At 37.3% G+C, this 26,966-nt stretch overlaps 2 protein-coding genes across 3 annotated transcripts; one reads left to right on the plus strand and one right to left on the minus strand.

Moving 5' to 3' along the window:
* Positions 1 to 327: 327 nt before the first annotated feature.
* Positions 328 to 5,440, minus strand: LOC121949380 (ankyrin repeat and SOCS box protein 9-like). The gene is made up of 7 exons (XM_042495052.1): positions 5,103 to 5,440; positions 4,876 to 4,955; positions 4,556 to 4,663; positions 3,916 to 4,066; positions 3,515 to 3,649; positions 1,468 to 1,659; positions 328 to 616 (listed from the first exon to the last, which is right to left on the minus strand). Exons 1-7 carry the CDS (start codon positions 5,185 to 5,187, stop codon positions 465 to 467), a joined length of 903 nt encoding a protein of 300 aa, XP_042350986.1. The 5' UTR covers positions 5,188 to 5,440; the 3' UTR covers positions 328 to 464.
* gpr143 (G protein-coupled receptor 143) lies at positions 3,992 to 20,118 on the plus strand. 2 transcript variants are annotated; one of them, XM_042495049.1, is made up of 10 exons: positions 3,992 to 4,075; positions 10,799 to 11,107; positions 12,336 to 12,445; positions 14,266 to 14,360; positions 14,711 to 14,803; positions 14,978 to 15,087; positions 15,187 to 15,295; positions 16,420 to 16,537; positions 16,622 to 16,877; positions 19,481 to 20,118. In XM_042495049.1, the coding sequence occupies exons 2-10, from the start codon at positions 10,852 to 10,854 to the stop codon at positions 19,582 to 19,584; spliced, it is 1,251 nt and encodes a 416-aa protein (XP_042350983.1). In that variant the 5' UTR covers positions 3,992 to 4,075; positions 10,799 to 10,851; the 3' UTR covers positions 19,585 to 20,118. The 2 variants fall into 2 exon arrangements, with proteins under 2 accessions (XP_042350983.1, XP_042350982.1); XM_042495048.1 differs by lacking the exon at positions 3,992 to 4,075 and having other exon boundaries at positions 10,737 to 11,107.
* The last annotated feature ends 6,848 nt before the right edge of the window (positions 20,119 to 26,966 follow it).

Below are 26,966 nucleotides of genomic sequence, written 5' to 3' on the forward strand. Positions count from 1 at the left end.
TATATATATACATAGACATACTGTGTATATATATATATATAGATATATAGATATATAGATATATATATATTCATGCCGAGAAGCAGTAAAAAGTCTTAAATCTAACTTTCCAAAGGCTGTAGGAACCATGTGAGAGTAAATTTAATCCTCTGTAGGTCTAAAGTGAAATAAAATTCAATACAGCAGCATCACAAAACAAAAAATGAATTATCAAAAACTACATACTTGGCTGAATGTAGAGGCTTGTGTAATCTAATTGAATATTGTTTCAGTACCTTATTTAGCCTTAATTATGCAACAGTTATTACACTCACTTTAAGGATGTTTATGAATATTTATTGTAAAAACTTGCTCCAAGCTTTCACACTACAGTCCAGACTGATCTTGAGAATCAAGTTTTATTATGCAACTACACCCCCTACTGACAAACAAGTTAAATGCTCAGAGTTCTTCAGTGCATTAGATTAGGTCGTAGATCTCCCCCCCAGGTCTGATTGGTAGAGAAGATACTTTTTCACTTCTGTGGGAAGGTTGAGGTCGTGAATGCCACCCAGTCTCTGCTTGCCCATAGTTGTCCTGATGCACAGCCGGCACAGCTGCATTAGAGGAGATGCTCCTGGGCAGGTGTCAAGGGAGAGAGGCAGGAGCCGTGACAGAGAGATGTTTTGATTATTAGCTAAACTGCCAATATCAAAAATAAATAAATTAATTAATATGCCCAATATTTTCCCTTTCCATTTTATTTACCAATTTATTCATTTTTTATATGTTTTATATATTATTTTTCCACTTTGTGTATAAATGCCCCTAATAATTTTATTTTTTTCATATATTTATTAATTAATTTTTAAATATAATTATTCATTCATTTATTTGTGTAATTATGTATGTATTATTTTCTCTTTTTGACTCCTCCTCCATTTATTTCCTCCAACATATTTACCTCTCTTTTTCCTTTCCACCTACATTTCCACATGCATTTCCACCTTATTAAGCAAATGAGGAGGGCTGGCCTATGTGCCATGCGGGTGTTAACTTCTCGCCTATTGAGGTGGAAATGCATATGGAAATGTAGGTGGAAAAGGAAAAAGAGAGATAAATATGTTGAAGGAAATAAATGGGGGAGGCTAAAAGAGAAAATAATACATAAATAAATGCATAAATAATTACACAAAATAATGAATAAATAAATAAATTTAAAAATTAATAAACAAATATGTAAAATAAACAGGGAAATTAAATAAATAGGGGCATTTATACAAAGTGTAAAATGATACATAAATAAATAAGCAAATAAATAGAAAAATGAATAAATTGGTAAATAAAATGGAAAATGAAATGAGCATTTTGGGCATATTCATTTATTTATTGTAACATGTATTTATTTATTTTTGATTTTGGCAATTGCAGTCCTCCATACACCAGCCCAATATAAAGGCCAGTGAGTTGTTTAGTTTGGATTGATACCTCCTGCTTGTCTCAACAGCCTCTCCACCAGGCTGTTGGGAGGTGCAAGGTCCAGCGGCTGTTTGCCCTCCGAGTTCCTCAGGGATCGATCGGCCCCATGGTCAAGCAGGACTGACACCATCTCAGGACTGGACAGACGGGCAGCGATGTGCAGCGGCGAGTCACCAGACGCACTGCTGTTCACACTGGCACCTGAAGGAGAGCAGAGACTAATGAGGTATGATGTCCTCACATTACATAACTGTTGGGAGAGAAGTCATGACAGTTCAGTTCAAGCTTTTCTTCTCCTTTAGCAGAGCACAGAACACTATTATCCTCTTTATTGCTTACATAAAAGACTTTGGGACATTTCCTCACAAGACTCAGATTATGAATATTTAAATAAGTAAGCACCAAAAATTATGTATTCCACGTTAAGTAAAATACAGAATGAATTTTGCACAGGCAGAACACTATGTGATAGAGCAAGTGGTGGAAAGTAACTAAGCACATGTACAAAAGAAAACATGTACTCTAATATATTCAGAAGCTAATTTGAACTTTTTACTCAACTACATTTATCTGACAGATTAAAGGGACAGTTCATCCTAAAAATTAAAAAATGCTTATTTTCCATCTTACCTGAAGTGAAACTTTAACAGCAATGTCTTTTTCCAGAATTCATGATCCGGTTACTCAAAATAATCCAGACAGACCTTGTGAGTAGTTACATGTAGGAACTATTTTCTTTCTACTGAACTACACGCGTCAATCAAATCACCATGCAGAAGGAAGCCTGCATGTACTGCTTAACTCACCAAGCACCACTGAGCTAATTAACATTGCAGCTCAGCTCAAGAGGATGCCATTAATATTTACATTATGCACCGTCATGAGCACAGGTCTCTCATCTATGAGTAGATGCACACGCCCTTGCTCAAAACTGGGCCTGTAAATTATCTGGAGTACCCAGGTCAGGATTTCTGGAAAGAGACATTGTTGTTGAGGTTTCACATACTTTTTTTTAATGCTTTGAGCACCACATGCCATGTGCCATATGGTTCCATTGTACTGGAGAGAAAACTGACATCTCTACAGCCTATATCTCCAACACTCAACATCCCACACCAAAACAAATCTAGACTGATAAATAGCACAACAGGTAAGAGGGAAAATGTCTATTTTTGATTTTGGGGCAATCTGTACCTTTAAGGTTTTGCATATAAAACTAATGATTAGCTATTAGATGTGAGGCTTCTGCAGAGGTGGAGGAGGTACTCTGATACTTTCTGAGTGAAAGTAGCAACACTGCAATATAAAACATATCCCAATTCTATATGTAAAAGTCCTGCATTTAAAATGTCTATTAAGTAAAAGTTTATGACTATTATCAGTACAAAAGTATTGCAAGTTACAGTATTCATCATGCAGAAGAAAGGCCACTGTGAGTGTTATTAAAACAATATAATTTACTTCTGGTGCTTTAAGTACATTTTGCTGATTTTTTACTTGAATTTACATGTAAAAGAGTATTTTTACTCTGTGGTTTTATAACTTTTACATAATGAGCTGAGTACTTCCACCACTGGAAACAAGTTGTCATGGTTTTGAGTAAAAATATTATTTAGCCCTTGTGTTACCATTGGCTTTTCTTGCTCATTATTTAGAGTTTTGCAGACTCCATTGCTGAATGTGTAATGATATTTATAATAATTGCCAAATTAACCAAATGTTTTCCTTTAAATGCTGTTTTGCTTTTCTTCTGACTCATTAAAACCCAATATGTAGAGATATATTAAACAGGTAGCCCTTTCTTTTACCAAAAGCATTGTGTCATGTTGTATATGTTTTATGGGCTGTGCATGAATAAATAATTTCATTTGTTTTGTTTTCCATTAACATCAGAAAGGTCAGTCAGGCCCCAGAGATGTATCCACCTGTTCGAGCTGTTACGAGAAAAAACTTTTGTAAAAGTCTGATATTAATGCAATTGTCAGCCCCGCCTTCAACCTATCAGACTAACATATTCACTGGAGAGGTTAAAAGTTTAAGCTGTAGGCATTCTTACCGAGTTGAAGCATTTTCCTCACAGTACTCAGATGTTGATTGGAGCAGGCAACGTGCAGAGGGAACCCTGATTGGTCGATATACTGATCCACATCGGCACCGTGCTGAACAAGAGACTCGATGCACTCTGGATGACCTAGACACAGTTACCAGAATCATCATAAAGAGAAGTGATGCACTTGAAAGGGTTTGCTTTGAAATCTGCTTGCTCTCAGCATCCTGAGGAAGAGTATGCAATAGTTTGACTGTACAGCTTAAAACAACACAGTTTTGTTTTGGTTTTTTTTAAATACATTATACTCAGAGATTTTCTGATGTTTTGGCACTCTTTGTGCATTTTGTAGTGACTGACAAAACTGGATAAGCATAGATTATCACATGCAGTGGAATGTGACCAATAACCTTTGGCTGCAGCCCTGTGGATTGGAGAGCTGGTCTGGCTGGTCCCCACGGGCGTCGCTCCATGTTGAAGGAGCAGCGACACGCAGGTCATGTGGCCCCGTGAACAAGCTTCTGACAAGGGAGTCTGTCCATCCACTGTTGAGCTGTTAACCTGATGTGGGTGAGTATGTTTTTGAGACAAAAATCATTCAATTAAAAGTCAGAATAAAAAACAAATCAGGCAAAAGAGATCAGATTTTTATGGTGATCTATTCATTTAAGCACGATTCAGTTAAGTCATAATAATTGTTAAAAAAAAAAAAAAAGAGAAGCGATAATGAGATATTATATTGATTATATAATATTTACTGTGGATGTGGTTTGACAAAGTGGTTTCTGTTTGTTAATGTGTTATTGTGCATGCATGGATGTGCCTGAAGGCTCATGTGTCTGTGTGTTGGGTTAATCTCTTACTAATATGCACAAAAACAATGTTAAACCCAGCAATTATTGATATGGTTGCCTCCTAGCTAGATGAGACCAGAGCAGGGTTTAGGATTTTTTTTCCATAAGAAGACACAAAACATACTTCATTTTGGATCATCTTGAATTTAGTTATATTGACAAAGAAAGCATAAACACACAATGATTTCTCACTGACAATTGCTCCATTTTCCACCAAAAGCTTGGCACAGGCCACATGGCCTTGTAAACATGCTCCATGGAGGGGAGAAACCTGGTCCAGGGTGTTCAGATTCACACTTGTACCCTGTGAAAAATACACAGCACAAAGATTCACTTGAATAATGCAGATGCACATTAGGAGTGTTGCTCCAAAATAACCAATTCACAACAAAATGACACACAGAAATCATGATCAATCAAAACATTTTCAGGCGGCAAATTTTCTTCTAAATGGATGTAGTGCATGTTATAATGATCTCTTTATGCAGAAAGATACAATGTCCCATTAAACTTTACCTGAGTAATGAGTCTCTGCAGAGCAAGGACACGTCCATTAAAGGCAGCATCGTGAATTGGGGACCAGTCTGATTCAAAGTCTAGAAGTAGACATTAAAAAATCACCCACAGCTCACTCAGTGTCCTACTTTCAAATAACATAAACATGCGTTAAAATGACGTGGTGAGGCATGAAAAGCAGAGAACACCAGTTGCAGCGTCAGCATATGCTCACTGCAGCTACTCACCACTCATCAAGGAGTTGGAGAAAAAAACAGCAGTTCCACTTTTACATGTACTGTCTCCCTGAGCCTCTTTGTGTCCAGCAGACATACTTCACAGTGCCGCACCAAAAGCTGTTGTTTTAAGGCCGGATTGTCTTGCCTCATAGGTTTTGTGTAACAAAGGCTGAACTGTGTGCTTCTCTGAGTCAAAAGACATCTGAAAGACGTTTAGTCCTCATCTGTTTTCAGTGTTTTTGTGGCAGGTCTTGGTGCTGTGATGTCATTTCCTCTTTGACAAAGTATGTGCCTGCAGGAAACAGGCTGGTTGAATACAGCAGTTTGGTTTCAACCAATGAAGGTGCAGAGGGAGTGGGCAAGGGGCCTGTTGAGCAGGTCTGTAATTTCAGTGTAATGTGACACTGTACAGCCACACCCATCCTCTCCAGCAGGAGATGGGCGGTGTCGAGTTGGTTGATGAGTAAAATGAAAGCAAATGAATCAATCTGCGTGTGTAAAGTTGTTCTCCACTCTGAAGTTATTATGTTTTATCGGTTTGAAAAATGCAGCAGGCCATCATGAGCTCCGGCATTTAAAGATATAGTATCCATCTCTTTATATATTTTCGCATTGTTCCTGTTTTAGGATGACACAGCAGAAGTTTTTGTACTGTTAAACATTTTTCAAGTAATTCTTCAACTTCATGTCCTTGGCTAGATTTTTATGGGAAAAAAAGTTAACGCAGTTGTTATACTTTAAATAGTTACATAAAAGCAGCTGTATTTTTTTATGTGCACCAACACAGCTGCCACTGCACAGTTGTCACAATTTATTTCTCGACATATAAAGTCCCCCACAGGTCAAAAAAGCGTTTTCCTTATTGCTTGAATGTTTGACCTTCACTGTGCAGAATGATGTTTGTGCAGTTTGACACCAGATGGCTGTTTTCACATTTGTCTGTTCAAGGGGGAAATTTCTCTGTGCTCAACTTAAAATCTGTTGTTTGATGATAGTTTGAAGACGTTTGATGATATTGTGATAGTCAGTGAAGTAGCAGGCATTGTGTCTGGAGTCTAGCTGTAAAACTTTTGAAATTTTAAGAATTCTTTAGTACTTTAGTATTTTATCAAACATATCTGACAAATTATTATTCAAGGCAAAGTATTTTGATGTGTCTCAGAACGTGTCTGGAGGGGATCTTTGAGTGATTTTAACATTAAAGTACTTATTGGTACTTTGTGTCTCTCTCTTTTATATCAGCCCAGTTGCCAGGAAAGAAATTTTTGTATTGTACCTTTCTGCAAGCCTCAGATACATTACAGTTGTTAGATCACGCGTCATACATTTCTGAATATATGTATCTCAGCTGTGTTTGAGATCTGGAGATAGATGGCGTGACATCTAGTTGAGACTCTGACTCTGACTCTGGTACCAAAATCTGCAGTTTTTAGCAAGACATCAGTGGCATTTCCAGCTGTGATTGTGGCATCAAAACAGGTTGTTCACAGTGATATTTACAGCATTTCTAGACAAAATTGTGGCAACAACAAACAAAGGGTAAGTTAACCCAAAACTTGATCTTTTTCAAACCATAACCAAGTGTTGTTGTGCCTAAACATAACCACACATTGTTTCAACAAAGTTTCAACATGTCCGCCACATAATAACGTACAAATGTAACATATCTGTGGATTGCAAAAATGTACAATACACACATTTATTCTAGCAACTAGGTGAATTATATAATTTTAAATAAACATAGTTTTATTTTCATGTGTAATTGTAATAGGGGCTTGGGGCTTACTTTGTAAAACAAAACAGGAAATCCACTTTTTTGGAGTGTGGATGGTTGGCCTGATAATCAGACAGACCCTCCCTAAAACACCAAATCCCGAGCACCTCCGGTGATAAATGGACCTGATCTCTGACTTCCCTTACGTTCAATTAAGTTCCCACACAACATCTGTGTCTTTATAGTAAAATAAATCCACTTCTGACAGCTGTGTTATTGTACCCCTGCATTTAGGCAAGTGCTTCTTGTCTGCTATAAATACAATACAATAATATGTAATAGTAGAAGCTCTATCTTTCCACACACAGCTATTCCCAAATGTACAGCATTAGCAATATCTCCTGCGTTTTGGGAGCTACAATCACACTGTATGCAGACCAGCAGAGGGCAGCAACAGAGAGCAGACGTTTAAACAGCAAGTCGATACCAACTGTATTCCTCGGGGAGTTGTTAATCCCTGGCAGCAGTCTACAAGCTTGCCATACAATTGACTTTGTGCCTTGTCAGAGAAGGTGCATATGGATTAGAATGCCATTGTACAAACTCAATGAATGCCCTCTCTGTAGTCCTGAATAATGAAAGCCCTTGATGCTTTGTTTCCCAAATAAATCTGCTTCAAATGTCCACCCGTTCTCTCAGATCTCCGTCCAAGCAAGCGGCTCCAGCAGCTGCCATGACCTCTCCTGTATCTGGACGGGGCGGACGTCTGCAGCATACATATTGGGAAGCAAATTATATCAAGTATTGGCTCTTAATCCTGGTGCAAGACTGAGTTAACATATGCATGCACCAGATGTCATCCTTCTTATCATAAATCTGAAGATGCATAGGACAAGTTTATTATTAGGCTTCCTATCTGTTTGTGCACAAAGAATTTACCTTTAACTCTTTGTTGCTCAGATCTGACCTTTTCATGATTGCCTTAAAGTGATATCTTGGGATTTTTGAAATCGAGCTGTATGAGATATTTATATAAAGTTAAATATATATATATTGAATACAGCATCTGGTGGTCGGCATGCTCCCTGTTTGCTCGCACCCCAAAGCTCAGCATTACTCTGCTGTATAGAGGGGTTGATATCAAAACATGTTTTAGCTCCTTTAATAAAGGCCTACCTAAAAAAAATCAATATCACTTTAAGTGGATTCTGTTTTGAGTGTTTTCATAGCTTTATCTCGCTGTCACACTGCCTTTTCCTTTGGCACTACATTTTCTCAATCGAATAACTTCCTATGCAGAAGCCCAACTGAGCTGTAAACTGTATCAAGCCGCGGGTCAGCTGTTTGAGTCAAACTCTCAGCGGTTTATGGATGAGACAACAAACACAAGAGTGATTATAACAGTGACGACAAAATGGTGTTCACCATGGGATACCGGGGTAAAGAGAATAAGAACTTTTGTGGAGGGGAAAGGAACGGGCAAGGGGGATTTCGGTAGAAGTTGTGTGTGGAAGCAGAAGGACACTGTTTACTGTTTGCAAAGCCATGAGCAATCTTTCTTTATCAAAATTAGATTTTGTGTTCATGTGCAAATCAATCGTTTTATCAACACACTCTGCATTCTGTCTGGATTCAAGTTTAGTCAAACACACATCACACATCTGCTTGTGCACATTTATTGATGCATAACAAAGGGTGCGTTATGCTGTATTTCATGTCCAATTCTGTTTTCACAAAAACATGCGCCACAAATTGCACATGTGGTAGATTTAGAGGTCATCACAGGTCACCACATCTTAGTGACATGGTTATCAATTGGTTCTTCCACTGATGTTATGAGATTACAAGCACACGCAGAGAGGCTAATGACATGATGGCTTCACTCATCGGCTGAGAAACTGAACTGTGACGGTGGTAACCTTTAGTGATGGAAGACTCTTCAGGCTTCCAGCTCTAAAAGATATGTATCATGGTGCTTCTGAGCTGCTTTTTTGTTGTTGGCTGTGTGCTTCTGTCCTTTGTCATGTGTGGCATCTGCTTTTCATGTGTTCTGTATTGTTGCGTCAGTCTGTTAAGTGTAGGACTAAAGATGGAAATTGGTGTCTCGCTAAATCTGGTAAGACCATGTTTTCATTTCTTGTAAATGATCAATGTCATTGCACGCTGTGTTTTCAATGACTGGACTTGACTTAAGTAACTTTACTGTTTCTCCCATGATATGACTATGGTTAGACTCCCAGTCTTACCAACAGGTAAAATCTCTGTTGTCACTCAGAATCCAAATCTCAAATAATTTATGATTTTTAGTGCTAACTTGAATCATTCTTCGCTTCTTAGCAGCCGTGCTAACTTTGTGGCAGCTGTTATTGTTTTCATAATGGACGCAGTTTGTGTGGCACCATCCTGGTTTTTTGGAGGCAGAAGTGATCATATTTGGACGAGACGTTTGAACTGTGAGGTGTGGTTCTGACTGAAAAGTAGAGGACAATATCAACAGACAGATTGTCAGTAAAGCAGCCCACCCATAACGGTGTGTAACTTTTAGCCTTAATAAAATGTAAACTATTGAGTTATTTGGAAGTTCACCACCTGTAAAGTTGTCATGAATGTAGAAATAAGCTACAGAGACATGTTTATTTAATATGTTTATTTCTGCTATAAAGTTGGGCATTTTAACAGTGGGGTCTTTGGGGACTGACTTGCCTCTGGAGTCTCAGTGGCCGTTCAAAGAACTGCAGTTTTTGGTACTTTACTGTTAGCGTCATTTTTCAGCTCCGGAGTTTGTTGCTCAATGTGACTATGGCGAAATGGGTCCTTGAGACTCCTACTGTAGCAGGAACTACCACGCAAGCTGTTTTGAGTATTTTTCGATGTGTTTATATATGTCTGTCTGTCGGTGGACAGATTTGGCAACACAATAGCTTTGCAAGTGTCCAAGATGCAGTATGAAACTTTATAGGTTGGTAGTTGAGTTTTAAGTATTGGATCGCTGTATTGTATTGTAATCCCATCAAAAGATGGTCTCTATTTTAGTCATTTAGTATGATACATGTTTTTGTCTTTTAAGTGTTTTTATTTCTTCTGCACATCACATTCCCTTGAATTAATTAACTGATTGATTGATGCCATTTCTTTAATGAAACATTAGATAGAGTATACTCTTACAAGGATATATATTAACCCTTTGAAACCTGGATGGACATCAGGGGTGCGTTCTGGCGCCTTTCACAAGTATTTAAACCTTTGAAACCTCAGCAATTTGGTGATTTCTTTCAAAAACATAGGGAAAAAAGGCAATTTGCAACTGGGTAAAAAATGTCCTGCAAATTGCAAGAAATTGGTAGATTGGTAGATAGAAAAAATCAAGAGTTATTATCATAATTATATCATTAAAATTATTTTTTGCAGAATAATGGTAATTTTTTAGGTCATTTCCCTCATTTAAAGAAAGTGTTTTGTTTTATTTAACTTTCCAGTTTGTTTATTTTTTTTCTGTACTTCGTACCATCTTCTTATTTATGGCTCATTCTGTCTTAAATTGCTCATTGTTTTTTAAATAAATTAGATCACTTTGCCCAGGTTCCAAAGAGTTAATTGAATATTAAAGTTGTTCCATTTACTTTCATTATGTAGCTTTATCAGCAGTGCTTTTAATTTTCCCCTCAGGGTATGTGAAATCAAAATTTTCTATTGTAATTTTTTTAGTGTATTTTCATCAGCTATGCTTACCAGACCAAATACAGCAACATGCTGTGTATGAATGAACTAATTCAGACACACAGCAGCTCAGTGAACTCACCTAACTGCAGACCTGAATAACACAACAGTCTTTTGTCGGTCTCTCGTATTGTGGCACAGTTAAGCTACAACTGCGGGGATTAAATGAAAGCACATGATGATTCAACCCCGTGATTTTTCACAGAGTCGGCTCATGTACCCAATCACTTCCTCTCCCTTTCTTGTCTTTTTCTGCTTTCTCCTGACACCGTAGCCTACTTCTTGCTCTCTCCTCCTCTCCTCTCCCTCTCCCAGGCCCGGTCAGTCATGGCATCCCCGCGGCTGGAGACCTTTTGCTGCCCGAACAGAGACGCAGCGACTGAGTTTGTAGTCACCTTCCAGCCCGTGTTGTTCGGGGCTTTAGGTCTGGGCAGCGCCGCCCTCAGTCTCTTCTTTGCTGTTTTACAAATTTTGCCGAAACGCAAAGGATACAGGAGACTCGGACAGTATCCGCTGCCGAGGCCCGCGTCCTCCTCACGGATATTGTTCATCATCAGCATATGTGACATACTGGGATGTGCAGGTAAACAGCTGAGTTGTACAAACATACTTTTTTTTTTAATCACAGCAGAAAGAGAGCGCGCGCACTGTACACAGCGTGGTGCTGCATCCAATTACGCACGCTAAGATGTTGTTTTTAACTCTTTCGTTGCATCTGATCTGCCTCATGCAAACACATCTACTACTAATATAACTTTTGTACAGCTATGAAAACTGTGATTTACCTGCTTGTGCACAGACGACATATTCAGTTCCTTTACTCTGTTAAAAATACAAGTCCTGCATTGAAAATGTTACTTAACTAAACGTAAGTATAATTAGGAAAATGTACTTAAAATATGAAAGGCAAAAGTGTGTCTGTGTGTGTGTGTGTGTGTGTGTGTGTGTGTATACTTACAATTCTTGGTGCAATTTTAAATGTTAAATGAAGTTGGAAAGTGTTGCTTTTTCAACTTGATTACAAACTAAAAACGCAATTCTCAGCTCTGACCTTGATAAAGTTTGTGAATTACATGTATTTAAGATGTTAAGTTCTGAGGGAGCTTATTGTATAAGAAAAGAATGAATCATGATCCACTCATGTGAGTCATGAATGACTCCTAACCACTGCAAACTCCTTTTTTTTCCTGATTTGAATTCGGCATTGTTCTTGAAGCAACCAATGCTTGCACATTTAATAGCACACCAAAGACTGCAGATTATTTTCAGATTGTTGCTCTACATCAGAACGCTTGTGACACTAAAGATGTTCATTCATCACTTTGCCTCTGCGCTTGGTGAAAAGGGGGAAGGCAGATGAAGTCATGCATGTCTGTGTACTTAGTGCCCGGCAAGATTCCCCTAACACTGCAAACTAACAGCTCAAAGCACCCCCATGACACAATTGAAAAAAAAATGCACAACAGCATGTAGTCTGCATCACATTAAGATTGTGGGAGAGCTCCCGTTTTCCCTCTCCACAGTGAAGAGTCTCATGCAGGAAGTGGAAACACCCTCATAAAACACACCTGGAGGTAGTTCATATTTCCATGACATAAAGCTGCTATTAAAAGGACTCCCATGACTGAAACTAATTAATTAATTCTCTTAATAATACTGAATAAAATGATGTTTTAAATGTTAATTAAATCCAGAACAATTCCACTGCCTTCGTTCATTTTTTTGTGTTTGTATTTTTTTTCCTCTTCCTGAAGTAGGATTTGTCCAATTTGCTCAATAATTACAGATCACGTGTTGTTTTCCTCCTGCAGGTATTATTGTCAGATCATCTGTGTGGCTGGGCCTGCCAAACATCATCGACCAAATCTCAGTTACCAACAGCACTAATGCCTGGCCTGAGGTCTTCTGTGTTGGCAGCGCAGTATGTATGATGCTCTTTCACAAAGCTGCACCTCCTTCAATAGTCAAAGTTCAGTTCAGTTAAGCCATTATGCACGCTAAACACACCATATACTCTATATTGTGAAAGTGTGGCTATATACTTCAGAGATGACGGGAAGAGGACTACAGCAGAAAAAAACAAACAAGATAATTCTGCTAATTTTATGCCGTGTGATCCAGGAACAGTCTGGATTTCATGCATGCTCAACAAGCATGTGCAGAGCTGACTCTTAAGATGACACTGAGTCTTTTTAAACTGTGAAGTCACAGATTGACCTCAAGAGCAGCACAATGACTCGTGCCTGTTTTTTTCTGAGTAAACAGCAGAGGAGGGTCCAAGTCATTGTTTTGCAAGTCACAAGTGGGTCTTAAGTGTTTGCACTCAGGTCCCAAGTCAAGACTGACAAGTTCTGAACTTTGTGTTTTGAGTACTAAATAAGGCATGGTGCACTCATAACCAAACAGAGTGACAATAGATTAAATTTTTGGAAGTTAGCGCTGCCCTGTTTCCCTGGTCAAAAAGCCTATGGGATTTTTCCATTGTATTTTGTATTATGGCAGAAAATAAACTCTGCAGTAAACAAATGTTTATGATACTTACATGTTTCGTTCAGCAAGATAATCTTCACAAATGAACACCACTTTAATGATTTTTGAAGCCTGAATTCAATCGGCAGAAGTAAAAAGCTATTGCTAGGCTTAAACAAACTATTACGGCCGTGTTGCCTCCGCTACGAGGCTGTAAAGCTGTGTTCAATGCAGTTAAGCATGATGATATTCTGTAGTCTCATTTAGCCACTTGTTAGTAACCGCCTTTTTAAAGACAAATAAAGGCTTTGGTTTGTGATTGAGGTATTTTATGTCGTAGTCAAACAAAATGTAAAAAAATCTCTTCAGATATTTCAAACTTCTAACCAAAAACCCATTCAAAAAAAACTTCAAGATAAGGGACTCAGATGAGCTGAAATGCTAACAGATTTCTGGATTTTAGGACTCATTACTGGGATTCTCTGTGCAATGCCATTTTAACAACAGATTAATAGTGTATCAAATTTACCAACATTATAAATGCTTTTTCAAAATTTGTATTATTTTTTAAAAACAGGTTAGTTAAAACAAGTGCAACAGAGCTTAATAATAAAAAAAAGTGCTGACATTTCACTTCAATAGCAAATAGCACTATAAATCAGTACCACGGAATGATGAATTGTGTATGTTTCTGCAAAAACGTTACCAAAGCACGCATATCCAGATGATAAACACTAGGTGCTGGACAAGAGATCATTCAAGAGATGAGAAACTATGGTGGCAATTCAATTAAATATTTATGGGAGCATAGTCTAGTATGTGGACTCTTGTGTATGTTTCTGTTGTGTCTTATTTAACTTGTTGGAAAATTATCCATAATGTGCTCTTCCCAAACCTGAAAGACACTTTCTGTAAGATTATTCTTCCCTTAAGTTTTATTGTTTATGCTTTATGTCTAAATAAAGCAAAAAAGATTCATGTTAACCTAAATTTATCCAGGAAATGTGAGACACTCTATAAATTATATACCTTTTAATTTTTGGGTTTGGGGCAAGTAGCAAGTATTTTCAAGTCAAAAGACTCAAGTCTTAGGGAGGTCGCGTGTCACTGATACTAAAGTTCAAGTCAAGTTGCAAGTCTTTATTGATTTTGTCAAATCAAGTCTGAAGTCGGTAAATTTGTGACTTGTCAAAGTCATGTGACTCAAGTCCATACTTCTAATGAGCAGAATTATTACCTTTGTATTAGTAATTTCCAATTTCTGTGTTACAGATGTGGATCCAGTTGTTTTTCAGTGCTTCTTTTTGGTGGACCTTTTGTTACGCGGTTGACGTCTTTCTGGTGGTGAAAACATCTGCAGGCATCAGGTACTCTAAGCCTCACCTTCCATCTTTTCATTATCACCTCAACATCTCCAACTATAGAAGCAGGATGTGGCACAAAGCTTTAAACTGAGCTGAGAACATTTCACGAGCAGAGTGTGTCTAAAACAGCCTCCTCTCACTTATTTTCACTTTGTACTATGCATTTAATTATTCTTTTCTCGTGACTCTTTTTTAAACACCGTTCTTTTGTTTCAGTTAGCTAACAATATGTTTCCTAACCCATGGTGTGTGGTACATTTGTTGTTGGCATTAAAAAAAAAATCATCCTCCAGAGTCAGAGCTGCAGCATGTGTTGTGATCTCAGTCTCATGACCTGGTTCTTTCCCTATCAGCACCATTATCCTCTACCACATGATTACTTGGGGTCTGGCTGTGCTGTTATGTGTTGAAGGAGCGGCCATGCTCTACTATCCATCCATCTCAGAGTAAGACTGTTGTTCCTTTACATGCACTGTCAAGCACTTTTTAGCATTTTTGTTGTTATCTGCAAGAGTCTGAGTCTATGAATACAGACCTTCAATGACGATAGCACCTCTATCGGGTCTATATAAGTGTGATTCTGAATGCTGATTTCATTATTTTATTGCATTTTTGTGCAGTTGTGAGCAAGGCCTTCAGCACGCCATCCCGCACTATGTCACCACATACGCACCAATGCTGCTCGTCCTCGTAGCCAACCCTGTCTTCTTTACTCGGACCATCTCTGCAGGTCAGCTCCTTTCTTGATCTGAAATCTCTCGATATAAAACTCTTTTCTGACGCATGCACATGGGCTTAAATATCCACCTCTCTCATCCCTCCAATCTAGTGACATCTTTGCTAAAAGGACGACAAGGAATCTACACAGAAAATGAGAGGCGGCTGGCCAATGAGATTAAAATACGCTTCTTTAAAATCATGCTGGTGTTCTTTATATGGTATGTTACAATTATTTATCAAAGCGATTAACTTAAAGGAGTAGTTTGACATTTTGTGTAGTTAGATGAGAAGAATGTAGCTTTCTAGTTGTATTACAGACATGAGACGTAGCAGCTGGTTAGCTTAGCTTAGCAGAAAGACTGAACCAGTTAGAGGTAATCAGATCCACCTAGCAGCACTTCTAAAGCTCACTTATTAACACGTCATATTTTGTTTACAAAAACCAAAGGGTAAAAGCAACATGTTGTGGTTTTACAGAGGCCAGACCATCCCTTGGCCAGGAACAGTAAATTCCTGGAGTCTTAGTTTGCTGGTTGCTTGGCGACCTTACGAAGAAAACAGGAAGTTACCGTGCCAGGCCAAGAAATAATTGGGGCACCCCATGAAACCACAACATCTTCTTTTGTTTTGTTTTTTTTTACACTTTTTTAATAAGATTATTTCCCAAAATGTAGCACTGCTTCTTGAGAGAACCACATTAATGTGTTTGTGTTATATTCTCAGCTAAAAATCATGTCTTATTCTTCTCTTTATTTTGGGTGCATATCAGTGACTGTGAATGTATGCAGTTACAGTGCATACATTAATTGATCATCTATTAAGTGTGAACTAATCAGATAAAGTGACTTAATACATTCGTTAATGGTGAGCAACAGAAATTCTTGATGCATTCTGCATTCATTATCATGAGTTATGCGTTAGTTATGCATCTCATTAGTGTATGATTTGAACCTTTATTTTATACAGTGTTACAGAGATAATTGGAGTGATCTTGCTGTGGTGTAGCTCTCTCTTTAACAAGGCAAACTCATAAAGACGTATTTGTGTCAACAAAATAGCATTTTCATGCTTCTCATAACCAGCAAATCACATGAAATTTGACTTTTTGACATTTAGAGACAACTCATTTTTTTAGAAAGTTGAGTACAGAAGAAGATTATGGTTTAGTTCTCTAATTAAACTTGTGAAGTCTTTATAAGAGAGGAAAGGGCTGGTGTCATCTGTATTTTTTGTTGAAAATTATAATGAAATTTACAGCTGTAGGTTTCATGGGAGATTTAAATAAGTTGAATATTATTCAGATAGGCTTAATGTGACAAATTGTTTCCCTCTGATGTTTTAGCTGGGTGCCCAACATCATCAACGAGAGCCTCCTCTTCTACCTGGAGATGCAGACAGACATCAATAACACCGGTTTCAGGAATATCAGAAACGCAGCCCTCATCACGTGGTTTATCATGGTGGGTTATAAGACATCAGCACACTGAATAAGGAACACTGGTCTTCTCCAGCACTGATATTCTTCCACGTGTCGACTCTTTCAGGGTATCCTGAACCCGATGCAAGCTTTCCTGAACACTCTGGCCTTTCACGGCTGGACGGGCTTCGACGTTGACTTCAGGCTGCAGCAGAGGAGAGAGCAGGCCTGGGACTCTGTTTCTACTTCAGCACCTAATACTGCAGGCCATAATCCCATGGTGGGAACTACTCTGCTTTACCAGAGTCATGTCCAGGATGCCAAGAAGAACCTGATGGGCAACGGACAGCACCACTCCGACGCCATCAGTGTCCTATCAGAAGGTAATTGGGCTTTAAGTGGCAATAACAGCAACAGCTCACCTGTATATCAGGGCTGGTGAAGCTCTAAAGCATCCCGTATGGTGCACGGTGTCGTCTGATTGCTGGGCGGCCTATATACTGTTTATATCATCCACTACCATAACTATCTGAACAGAGGATTTTTTTTTTGAATCACAACAAAAGAATTAACTTAAGTGGCACAGCTTTGGAGACACTGACCCGGACAAAGTTAAAGCTCTCTGTGATGAATTTAGTAAAATACTTTTTTTTTTTTTCAACTCCTACTGGATGTGGTACTGAAGCATGCAGTGTTAGGGAGCACCATGTAGAATAGTCTGTTATGACCTATGGTAGACTGATTAGTACAGTGGCATAAATGACACTGCTCAGGAAGTTACACATTTTTTGTTAACTGTGAACTGATGAAAACAGTGTAGCTGCCCTCTGCATTTTTTCTTGTTTATCCACTGCCATCCACCTTCATAATGACCTTCTGTTAAAGGGCTAGTTCAGATTTTTTGAAGAAGGGTTTTATGGGGTACTTAGTCATAGAGAGTGTAATACAAACACTAGATGTTATTTAGAGTACCCCCAGTTTGGAGAAACAGGCTGGAATACCACAAGAAAGATAAGCAATCTACTTCTCTGAATGGGTCAGCATCGAAATGTGTTTTAGCTACCTAAAGAAATGTCTCACCTAAAAAAAAAAAAAAAAAGAGCATATAAGCAAATAAAGTAACCAGTAAGACGTTACTTAAAAGTCATAGGTTTTACTAAAAATGAATGTTTAAGTACCTCGGCCTGCTTCTCCAAATGGGGGCAAGCAGACTTATATCTACTGTAGATAATACACTGACTGTGAACAAGTACAAAAAATCTAAACTATCCCTTTTAGGGTGTCAAGTTAACACATAAAGCTTTAAGTGATTATTGAAATGCAGAGAGCAATGGCAAAGCTGTTAAATATATAGATGAAGCTGATATTTTACACTGAGTTGCCAGTTTATAAGATACACATGGCTAAAATTAATAAAGTCTGATATACAACAGCCCTGTGATAAATCTTCATAAAGGTTATTGCATTCAGTGTTTGTTGAAACATGGAAATCAACTTTAAAGTAACTGGAGGCTTAAGGTTTTTGTGCAGTTGTATTGTATATACTGTTTCTGATATTGAGTTTACAGTCATTAATATAACTGTGGGGAACACTTAACATGATAAACTCCAATGTAGGATTTATTGCAGGACTGTTGTACACTTTAGGTTGAGTTAGGTGTAACTAATGAACTTGCGGCTGAGTGTAGATTGAACACTGATGTGCATTTACTGAAAAAAAGTTAATATTTATACTCGCATTCTAGTAACACTGAGTGATGACATGTGCCTTTTTCTCACAGTATACTTAGACATGTCACAGTAGGAAAAGGTGTAAATAATAAAAGCTATGATGGCTGAATTCCATTTAGCTGCTTCATTTTCAGAGCCCTGGTAGCTGCATTCTGGCTCACAGGGACAGCTGAATACAGACCGTATGCATGATATTAGTAACACCTGTGCTTTTCTTCTATGACATGTCAAAATGTCTGCTGTGACAAAAAAAAAGCCTGTTAGAGAATATTAAATGTATTTTGGGATGGTTTTGTGAAGCATTTTATACTATTTTATATTATTTTGTTTGTGCACAATGTAGATCATGTACAAGGGCTATTCAGTGTTTTGTGTCACCATTCAGTGTCTCTGAAATGAAAAATCTTTAGAAATAAAATTAATGTGTGAAAGGATTAATGTTTTCCCATTCATTTATATAGCCCTCAGTCTGTTTTCAGTTAAAAGCAGGAATAGATTAATTCTGCAATACAGTAAATGTTTTTACACTAAAGGGACAGTTCACCCCAAAATCAAAAAGAAATATTTTTCCTCCCATATTGTGCTGTTTATCAATCTAGATTGTACTTGTGTGAGTTGCTGAGTGTTGGAGATATCAGCTGTAGAGATGTCTGACTTTTCTCCAATATAATAGAACAAGATGACACTTGACTTATGGTGCTCAAAGCACACAAAAAAAAATTCAACAGCAATGTTCCTTTCCAGAAACCGTGACCTGGTTACCCATGATAATCACAGACCTTGTTGTGAATAGTTTCATGTAGGTACTATTTCTTTCTACCAACTACAACCGCCAACTGTATCACCATGCACAAGTAAAGAAACATTGCTGTTTTGGAGTTTTTATTATATATTTTTTGGCGCTTTGAGGACCACAAGCCGAGTGCCATCTAGTTATATTGCAGAGAAGGCAGAAATCTCTACTGTCGATATCTGCAACACTTAGCAACTCACTCCAAAACAATCTAAACGAATAAACAGTAAAACAGGTTAGAGGAGAATTATGTATTTTTGTTTTTAGGTTTGTCCCTTTTAAAAGCTGCTTTTGCAATAAATATATTGAAATTCCCAAAATACATTTGTGAATCAATGCACATATGTGATGGAGGGAGGTATAAATACAAGATCGATGTGTCACTGGATGAGCAGTCTGATGAGCTGTGAAGGTGTCATGTGCAGTAACACCCAATAATCTACCCCTATTTTGTCTTGCTAGGTTCAGAGTCTAGTACAGTTGAAATCCACATTTCCAGCGAGCTACGAGACTATGAGGATGTAGACGCTGACGGAGAATCCTTGGAGAACTCTGTGAGGCACTAGCTGGGGTGATCAACAACCCGCCTCCCTCTACTATTTCTGTGTGACATTGTTCTTTTAGTTACTTTTGTTTTTAGATTGTCTTTTCTTATCCCATTGAGATATTAAGTGGTCATGAGATTTCGTTAATTGGTACAACAGAATGAGTTTAATTCTTAACTCTAAGCCTTTTATTCCTTCTTAAGCTTTTCTTTTTAAATCTGCTTGCAGTAACACCGTCATGAACGACGACAGACCTATCAACTGTACACCAGCCAAACAGTCCCAAAGCTACTGCACCGCCTCTTGTAGCAGTCAGTCAACAGAATAGGTTTTTTGTAGTAGTTTTTTTATATTAATAACTCACAGGCACCTTTAAAAGTATGTTAAGTATTTGAGGAAACATTTTCCTGGCAAATTGGCTGAATTAGATGCACGCTGGTTTTGTGATGTTCATAGAGTGAAATAAGCTAATTAGTGTTCTTTTTAAAAAAAAAATGTATTTCCAATTTTCCATCTTGTATTTTTGCACACATCTATTTTATACTATATTAAATTTCCAAATTATTTGTAAAGTTTTTGTTGGTGACACTTTCTTAATGTCTTTTGAGCATGAATGGCATTTACCTGCAAAATGTCACTCGAATTAACGAGTACTTAAGAAGAAGAGACTCAAAATGAGATGCAAATGAACTGCAAAGAGATGCAAAATGACTACAGAAGGGGTAAAATATGACAAAGACCAATATGTGGAAAACAACCACAGAGACATAAACATATACATATAACACAAATAAAATGATTACAAAAATGGGTTAATGAACCACAGAGACAAATAAACAACTAAAAACTGGGTTAAAAAGTCATAATGTAGCATGACGAAAAACTGAAAAAGAAAGCCATAGTATACTTTTTTAGAAAAAAATAAAAACCATTATAGTGTGGTATCAAAAAAAATGGACAAGTCATACTAAAGCATGTTGAAAGAAACTGCAAAAAAAAACAACAACAAAAAACTCATGGTTAGGATAAAGAGTTCAATCGTGGGTCTTTTGACAGCCATTTCCTCAAGTAAAATGTTCAAAAAACTAAACATGGTTAGGAAAACCCTACTGCCACCATAATCAAGAGTACAGTTGTGAGGATGGTTGAGTCCTATAAGTACTAAGGGAAAGCGATTAATAAAAACTTGATCTATAACCTTAATACATCCAAAATCTGCAAAAAGGGCCTGCAGAGATTGTATTTCCTGCAGAGACTAAATTCTTTTAATGTGGTCATTCATAAAGCTTTATAAAAAATAATCATAACTCATTATGATGCCAGTGTCTATAATGAATTAACATACTTATAATGTGTTAATGCTATGCTATAATCATCTTCGTCATGTTATACTATGACGTTGTTTTGACATTTGGAATAATGTTTTTGCCACCATTTTTTCCTACATATAGTATGGCGTTTTTCAACATACTATAGTATGACTTTTTCAGCATGTGAAATGTTGCATTTTGACTGTTTTGTCCACATGCTATGATATAATCCTCTTCCTCATGCTGTACTATGACTTTTTTTTTTTTTTTTTTTGACGTTTGGAACAATGACTTTTTTTGACAATTTTTTTCCACATGCTATAGTGTGGCATCATCAACATACTATGCTATGACTTTTCAATATTTGAATTGTTGACATTTTGGGGCTTTTTATTTGTCACACTGTGCTATAATAATCTTCTTATCTTGGGGCAGTGACTTTTTGACTGTTTGTTCCACATGCTATATATATATTTATATGTGTGTGTGTGTGTGTGTGTGTGTGTGTGTGGTGTGGCACGCAGTGTTTTTTTTAAATTTTATTTTATCAATGTGGGGTAACCTTATTACTTTTACCTGCCGAGTTACCTGCTGCCAGGCTGCTCTGTTTTGCCTAATAAGGGAAACGCCCCTCTCCTTGCCAATTGGCGGAACATCCGGACTATAGTCAACAGCGCCGCGGATGTACAATAAACTTCCTCTGCAGAGCGCCAGAGTCGTCGCCTTCATCATGATATAAGGTCGGAGATAACTGGGCATCCGCGTGCTGTGACTTGAGTGGTATTTCCCCTGTAGAGGTGAGGAAGAGAGCGGACTGATGCCTGATTATTAGAGGGTGGCCTGCTACCGTTTTAGTAGCTTTTGTTTTTAGTTTATCTGATTTTATCTTACTCTTTTTTTCTCTCCGTTTTTAGTGCTTGTGAGATAGAACCACTGCATTACCAGAGATTTTATCCCTGTGCTGTCTCTGGGCTTTTCTTTTAGTTTTTTAGATTATAAGAGGCAGCACCATGTGCTGAGTCGGCCCATGGTGTGGTGTTTTGTCACTTCAGGGTGAGTGTTTTGTGTTGTGTCACGTATTTGACATGAGTTTAAGCTTTTTGTGTCTTTTTTTCCAGCTCCTCTCAGTCTGCTTGCATGTGCGCACCTTTTTTTTTTTTTTACATTTTATAATGTTCATATTTGAATCTTAATTATTCAATATTGTTTTTTTTAATATATATTTTGTACGTTGTTTTAATAAAGTTTTTGTTCACGTTTTAATCCCGTTTTTAGCAGTTATTTAAAACCAAAAACGATAAATAAATACAATAAATACTAATATTTGTACTGGAAGCCACATCTCTGTTGTTTTTACAAATAAACCTGTATTTTATAAAATGTAAAGTAATCTAGGTAGACTTTGAGTCCCACCTACGTTCCCTCTAGTCACACAGATATATATACAGTACATACGTATTTATATGTGTACACATGCTATAGTATGGGGTTTTTTTTTTTGACATACTATACTGTGATTTTTTTCAACATTTGAAATGTTCGGTTTTTGGAGTGTTTATTTGTCATGCTATGCTATGATCATCTTCCTCATGGTATACTATGATCTTTTTTAACATTTGGAACAATATTAGCATGAGGAAGATGATTATTGCATAGCATGTGGAGAAAACAGTCCAAACAGTAAAGAAACAGCATGGCATGACAAAAATCCAATCCAAAAGTCAACATTTTAAAAGTGAAAAAGTCATACTATAGTATGTTGAAAAAGGCCATATTATAGCATATATTATGATGTTTTGGGCCGGTTTTCCAACATTCTTTGCTATGGCGTGTCTCAGCACGCTATTTTATGCAGTTTTTCACAGTTTTCAACTGTTTTTGGGACATTGTTTTTTTCTGACATTTTCGCCTTACTATAGCCTTGCTTTTTGGGTCATTTTTTCCACACGATGTTTTGTGGTGTTTTCAGCCATTTTGCAACATTCTTTGCTATGGCGTGTCTCAGCACGCTATTTTATGCAGTTTTCAGCTGTTTCAAGCTGTTTTTAGGACATGGACTTTTTTGGCATTTTCGCCTTACTATAGCCTTGCTTTTTGGGTCATTTTTTTCCACATGCCGTTTTATGTTTTTTTTTTGGCTCTTTTTGTAACTTTCTTTGCTATGGCGTGTCTCGGCAGGCTATTTTATGCAGTTTTCAGCTGTTTTAAGCTGCTTTCGGGACATGTCATTTTTTGACATTTTTGCCTTACTATAGCCTTGCTTTTTGGGTCATTTTTTCCACATGCCGTTTTATGTTTTCTTTGGCTGTTTTTGCAACATTTTATGCTATGGCGTGTCTCAGCACACTATTTTATGCAGTTTTCAACTGTTTTAAGCTGCTTTTGGGACATGTCATTTTTTGGCATTTTCGCCTTACTATAGCCTTGCTTTTTGGGTCATTTTTTCCACACGATGTTTTGTGGTGTTTTCAGCCATTTTTGCAACGTTGTTTGCTATGGTGTGTCTCAGCACGCTATTTTATGCAGTTTTCAGCTGTTTAGAGCTGTTTTTAGGACATGGACTTTTTTGACATTTTTGCCTTACTATAGCCTTGCTTTTTGGGTCATTTTTTCCACATGCCATTTTATGGTTTTTTTGGCCCTTTTTTGCAACATTGTTTGCTATAGCGTGTCTAAACACACTATTTTATGCAGTTTTCAGCTGTTTGAAATTGTTTTTAGGACATGGACTTTTTTGGTATTTTCGCCTTACTATAGCCTTGCTTTTTGGGTCATTTTTTCCACATGCCGTTTTATGGTGTTTTTGGCAGTTTTTACGACGTTGTTTGCTATGGCGTGTCTCAGCACGCTATTTTATGCAGTTTTCAGCTGTTTTAATCTGTTTTTGGGACATGTCATTTTTTGGCATTTTCGCCTTACTATAGCCTTGCTTTTTGGGTCATTTTTTCCACACAATGTTTTGTGGTGTTTTCAGCCATTTTTGCAACGTTGTTTGCTATGGTGTGTCTCAGCACGCTATTTTATGCAGTTTTCAGCTGTTTAGATCTGTTTTTAGGACATGGACTTTTTTGACATTTTTGCCTTGCTTTTTGGGTCATTTTTTCCACATGCCGTTTTTATGGTGTTTTGGGCAGTTTTTTCTATGTTGTTTGCTATGGCGTGTCTCAGCAAACTATTTCATACAGTTTTTCACAGTTTTGAACTGTTTTTGGGACATGTCATTTTTTGGCATTTTCGCCTTACTATAGCCTTGCTTTTTGGGTCACTTTTCCAAAGGACGTTTTATGGTGTTTTTGGCTATTTTTGCAACATTCTTTGCTATGGTGTGTCTCTGCACACTATTTTATGCAGTTTTCAGCTGTTTGAAATTGTTTTTAAGACATGGACTTTTTTGATATTTTTGCCTTACTATAGCCTTGCTTTTTGGGTCATTTTTTCCACATGCCGTTTTATGTTTTCTTTGGCTGTTTTTTGCAACATTTTATGCTATGGCGTGTCTCAGCACACTATTTTATGCAGTTTTCAACTGTTTTAAGCTGCTTTTGGGACAAGTCATTTTTTGGCATTTTCGCCTTACTATAGCCTTGCTTTTTGGGTCACTTTTTCCAAAGGACATTTTATGGTGTTTTTTGCTATTTTTTGCAACATTCTTTGCTATGGCGTGTCTCAGCACGCTATTTTATGCAGTTTTCAGCTGTTTTAATCTGTTTTTGGGACATGTCATTTTTTGGCATTTTCGCCTTACTATAGCCTTGCTTTTTGGGTCATTTTTTCCACACGATGTTTTTGTGGTGTTTTCAGCCATTTTTGCAACGTTGTTTGCTATGGTGTGTCTCAGCACGCTATTTTATGCAGTTTTCAGCTGTTTAGATCTGTTTTTAGGACATGGACTTTTTTGACATTTTTGCCTTACTATAGCCTTGCTTTTTGGGTCATTTTTTCCACATGCCGTTTTATGGTGTTTTGGGCATTTTTTGCTATGTTGTTTGCTATGGCGTGTCTCAGCAAACTATTTCATACAGTTTTTCACAGTTTTGAACTGTTTTTGGGACATGTCATTTTTTGGCATTTTTTCGCCTTACTATAGCCTTGCTTTTTGGGTCACTTTTTCCAAAGGACGTTTTATGGTGTGTTTTTGGCTATTTTTGCAACATTCTTTGCTATGGTGTGTCTCTGCACACTATTTTATGCAGTTTTCAGCTGTTTGAAATTGTTTTTAAGACATGGACTTTTTTGATATTTTGCCTTACTATAGCCTTGCTTTTTGGGTCATTTTTTCCACATGCCGTTTTTGTTTTTTTTGGCTGTTTTTTTTGCAACATTTTATGCTATGGCGTGTCTCAGCACACTATTTTATGCAGTTTTCAACTGTTTTAAGCTGCTTTTGGGACAAGTCATTTTTTGGCATTTTCGCCTTACTATAGCCTTGCTTTTTGGGTCACTTTTTCCAAAGGACATTTTATGGTGTTTTTTGCTATTTTTGCAACATTCTTTGCTATGGCGTGTCTCAGCACGCTATTTTATGCAGTTTTCAGCTGTTTTAATCTGTTTTTGGGACATGTCATTTTTTGGCATTTTCGCCTTACTATAGCCTTGCTTTTTGGGTCATTTTTTTCCACACGATGTTTTGTGGTGTTTTCAGCCATTTTTGCAACGTTGTTTGCTATGGTGTGTCTCAGCACGCTATTTTATGCAGTTTTTCAGCTGTTTAGAGCTGTTTTTAGGACATGGACTTTTTTGGTATTTTCGCCTTACTATAGCCTTGCTTTTTGGGTCATTTTTTCCACATGCCGTTTTATGGTGTTTTTTGGCAGTTTTTACGACGTTGTTTGCTATGGCGTGTCTCAGCACGCTATTTTATGCAGTTTTCAGCTGTTTTAATCTGTTTTTGGGACATGTCATTTTTTGGCATTTTCGCCTTACTATAGCCTTGCTTTTTGGGTCATTTTTTCCACACAATGTTTTGTGGTGTTTTCAGCATTTTTGCAACGTTGTTTGCTATGGTGTGTCTCAGCACGCTATTTTATGCAGTTTTCAGCTGTTTAGATCTGTTTTTTAGGACATGGACTTTTTTGACATTTTTGCCTTACTTTTATGCAGTTTTCAGCTGTTTAGATCTGTTTTTAGGACATGGACTTTTTTTTTTGACATTTTTGCCTTGCTTTTTGGGTCATTTTTTCCACATGCCGTTTTATGGTGTTTTGGGCAGTTTTTGCTATGTTGTTTGCTATGGCGTGTCTCAGCAAACTATTTCATACAGTTTTCACAGTTTTGAACTGTTTTTGGGACATGTCATTTTTTGGCATTTTCGCCTTACTATAGCCTTGCTTTTTGGGTCACTTTTCCAAAGGACGTTTTATGGTGTTTTTGGCTATTTTTGCAACATTCTTTGCTATGGTGTGTCTCTGCACACTATTTTATGCAGTTTTCAGCTGTTTGAAATTGTTTTTTAAGACATGGACTTTTTTGATATTTTTGCCTTACTATAGCCTTGCTTTTTGGGTCATTTTTTCCACACGATGTTTTGTGGTGTTTTCAGCCATTTTTGCAACGTTGTTTGCTATGGTGTGTCTCAGCACGCTATTTTATGCAGTTTTCAGCTGTTTAGATCTGTTTTTAGGACATGGACTTTTTTGACATTTTTGCCTTACTATAGCCTTGCTTTTTGGGTCATTTTTTCCACATGCCGTTTTATGGTGTTTTGGGCAGTTTTTGCTATGTTGTTTGCTATGGCGTGTCTCAGCAAACTATTTCATACAGTTTTTCACAGTTTTGAACTGTTTTTGGGACATGTCATTTTTTGGCATTTTCGCCTTACTATAGCCTTGCTTTTTGGGTCACTTTTCCAAAGGACGTTTTATGGTGTTTTTGGCTATTTTTGCAACATTCTTTGCTATGGTGTGTCTCTGCACACTATTTTATGCAGTTTTCAGCTGTTTGAAATTGTTTTTAAGACATGGACTTTTTTGATATTTTTGCCTTACTATAGCCTTGCTTTTTGGGTCATTTTTTCCACATGCCGTTTTATGTTTTCTTTGGCTGTTTTTGCAACATTTTATGCTATGGCGTGTCTCAGCACACTATTTTATGCAG

The sequence above is a fragment of the Plectropomus leopardus genome, chromosome 10 (assembly GCF_008729295.1).
Source record: "Plectropomus leopardus isolate mb chromosome 10, YSFRI_Pleo_2.0, whole genome shotgun sequence".
Lineage (NCBI taxonomy): Eukaryota > Metazoa > Chordata > Actinopteri > Perciformes > Serranidae > Plectropomus > Plectropomus leopardus.